This window comes from Fulmarus glacialis, unplaced genomic scaffold, assembly GCF_000690835.1.
Source record: "Fulmarus glacialis isolate BGI_N327 unplaced genomic scaffold, ASM69083v1 scaffold30037, whole genome shotgun sequence".
Classification (NCBI taxonomy): domain Eukaryota; kingdom Metazoa; phylum Chordata; class Aves; order Procellariiformes; family Procellariidae; genus Fulmarus; species Fulmarus glacialis.
In genome coordinates, this window is record NW_009221752.1 from 1,468 (window position 1) to 4,172 (window position 2,705).

The following is a 2,705-nucleotide window of genomic DNA, read 5'->3' on the forward strand; positions in this document are numbered from 1 at the left end:
GGCTCTGCTGCCTGGGAAGGAGCCTTCCCCTGCCTGCCTGGGGAGCAGCAATGCGGGGACCCCGCTGCCACAGCAAGCACCAACAGAGGATGCAGGATGGGGGACCAGGGCAGATGGGTTTTGGGTGCTCCTCTGTCCATTCAAGCACCCTGGGAGATGCTGAGCCCGAGCAGGGGCTGTGTCAGCCATCACCACCTGGCATCTCAGCTCCGTCTCTCGAGTGGGAATAGAGGGTGAGAGTTTATTCACAACCCCCAAACCCAGGCAGAGGCTTAGCAGCAGCCAGAAGATGCAGGATGGGGGACCAGGGCAGATGGGTTTTGGGTGCTCCTCTGTCCATTCAAGCACCCTGGGAGATGCTGAGCCCGAGCAGGGGCTGTGTCAGCCATCACCACCTGGCATCTCAGCTCCGTCTCTCGAGTGGGAATAGAGGGTGAGAGTTTATTCACAACCCCCAAACCCAGGCAGAGGCTTAGCAGCAGCCAGAAAACGATACCTGGACCCTTCATAAAACTCTATGGACAGGCTGACGATCTCGTCATCCGTCAGGTTCCCCTTGTCCTGCTCGGAGACTTCCCCGCGATCTTCGTTGGACCCGTTGGGAACTGTGGGAGCAGAGGGAGGGAGAGGCTGAGGTGTTGAGGGGGGCACGGCCGGGGCGAGGGGGGGTTCCCAGGGCTGATACTCACCCTCTGCCATGGGGTAGGCTGCGTAGAAGTCGCGCCGCCTCTTCATCTCATCTGCGGGAGAAGGGAGGAGGAAGGTGAGGGGGAAAAAAATCACACCAAGGGGGAGATGGGTGCAAAGAGAGGGGAGCAAGAGGAAGCCCCGGATTGCCGAGCGCCTGCTCCCCGCCGGCAGCTCAAGCACGAGCTGCCTGGTGCAGACGGAGCTGTAGGAGAGCAGTCACTTTAGCAAGAGCAATCAAGTCGTACCAGTAAAACCCTCGGAGCGGCTGCAAATCCGCTGCTGTGAGAATGCCTTTATGGCGGCTCGACTGTCCTCAGTCTTTCCACACCTGCAGACCCCCACACTTTTTTCCCCGAGGACGGGCAGGCACTTGGAGAGCAAATCCGCAGCTCCTGCTCCCAGCTTTGCTTTTCATGGTTCCCCCCAGCAGCAGCCCCTGGGCTGCCGGAGCGTGGGATGGGCACTATCCAGACGGACCCATCCCTGTCCGTTCACACCATGCATTTTCCTGTTGTCCCCATGACACAGGCAGGGGCGTGCGTGGGCAGCGCGAAATCCAGGGGACCAGTTTCACTGGTGGGTGGGAGTGAGTTACAAACAACCCCAAACCCACACAGTTATAACTGTCCATGGCTGTACCTTTGAAAAGCCCCGGGACCAGTTTGTACACTATGTCCTGTAGGGTTTTGTCCGACCTGGGGGAAAAAAAAAATAGGAAAAGAGAGAGAAATCAGCTGGATAGGAGTGGCTGGCTTCCCCAGGCTGCCAAAAGCTGCCCTGCACCACGCGTGCCCCGGCCAGCCCGGAGGCCGCCTCTCCCCATCTCCCTCTCAGAAAACTCCCAGCACAAAGCCCCAGCTCCCTGTCCCATGGCGATGCCACAACCCTGTCTCGCAGGCAAACGCGTCCGCCCTCACGCTCACCACAAAGGGTTAACTCTGGAAAAAGAAAGAAAACCATTTCAAAAATCCTTGTAATTGCTAGGGATGATGACAGCGAGATTTTGGGGCCAGGATCCGTTTCAGTAGTCAAAATGATTACAAAAAAACACTGAGAACTTACACAAAAAATAATCTAAGATCAGCAAATGTTTCTGCAAGTTTTAATTTGCATCTAATTTTATTTTTGGGCTCGGCTGCAGTTCAGGGCTCAGGCTTTGATTTCCCTCTGTTGTAAGGATGGCAGGACAGCGTCCACTGTCGGGTTGTTATACAGGAAAGCAAAGCGGATTCCCTAAAATGTGAACATCTCAAGGTAGGATCTTCTAAAGCACTCGAGGAACTGGGGAAGCTCAAGTCCCACCCTCAGCACAGAGCTGGGAATGGGGTTGGGAAGGCTTGGGCTCGGGACCCTGCAGGCACAATTTAAAAGCAGCAGCTCAGCCGAATAAAAAAAATCTCAAAAACAAAGAAAGAGCAGTGGGACTGGTGAAAAGTAAATTATATCTGCAATTATTTCCATTTTAATAATAAGGTCTTTATTTTAAAGAAAAACAAATGACCGTACCCTATATTATTTTTAGCCTAGCCATGTCTTTCATCCCTAATTCCTCGGTGATGTCACTCTGGTTCACGAGGCCCCACTGTGATTTTATTTATAATACATACCCAGAGAATTTGCTTTATAATTTACAGCAAGCTAATGAAAAAGCAACCTCAGCCGCTTGATTGGCAGCTTAATTCCCAGCCAGTCTCTGCTCTTGCATGAGTCAACCCCATTCAGCCCAGCACGGTGGCACTGGGGGGGGGGCGGGGTGCCACAGGGGATGCGGTGGCCATCACCCTCAGCACCGCGCAGCATCACGCCTGGGGCACGCATGTTTTGGCGCTGCTGCGGTACCAGTTTGGGAAGCAAAGCGGAAAGCAAGCCCCTTGTCGGTGCAGAGTTTTCTATGGCCCCACATCTGGATCAGGCCCCTGCAGCAGCACCTCTGCCCACGTGTCCCATATTTCCCCCGCCAGGACCAAACGGGATGCGAAGGCACCGCGCCACCACGATAGCCGGGGCTGAGGGCC

At 54.9% G+C, this 2,705-nt stretch overlaps 1 protein-coding gene across 1 annotated transcript in view; it reads right to left on the minus strand.

The window, feature by feature from the left end:
- PCGF2 (polycomb group ring finger 2) overlaps positions 1-2,705 on the minus strand; it is a gene marked incomplete at its 3' end in the record, with an annotated part of 5,218 nt that overhangs the window by 1,066 nt on the left and 1,447 nt on the right. Inside the window, exons 4-6 of the mRNA XM_009581225.1 lie at positions 1,330-1,385; positions 690-740; positions 497-605 (exon numbers count right to left, since the gene is read on the minus strand). Of these exons, the coding sequence (XP_009579520.1) occupies positions 497-605; positions 690-740; positions 1,330-1,385 (216 nt within the window). The remainder of the gene's footprint in view (positions 1-496; positions 606-689; positions 741-1,329; positions 1,386-2,705) is intronic.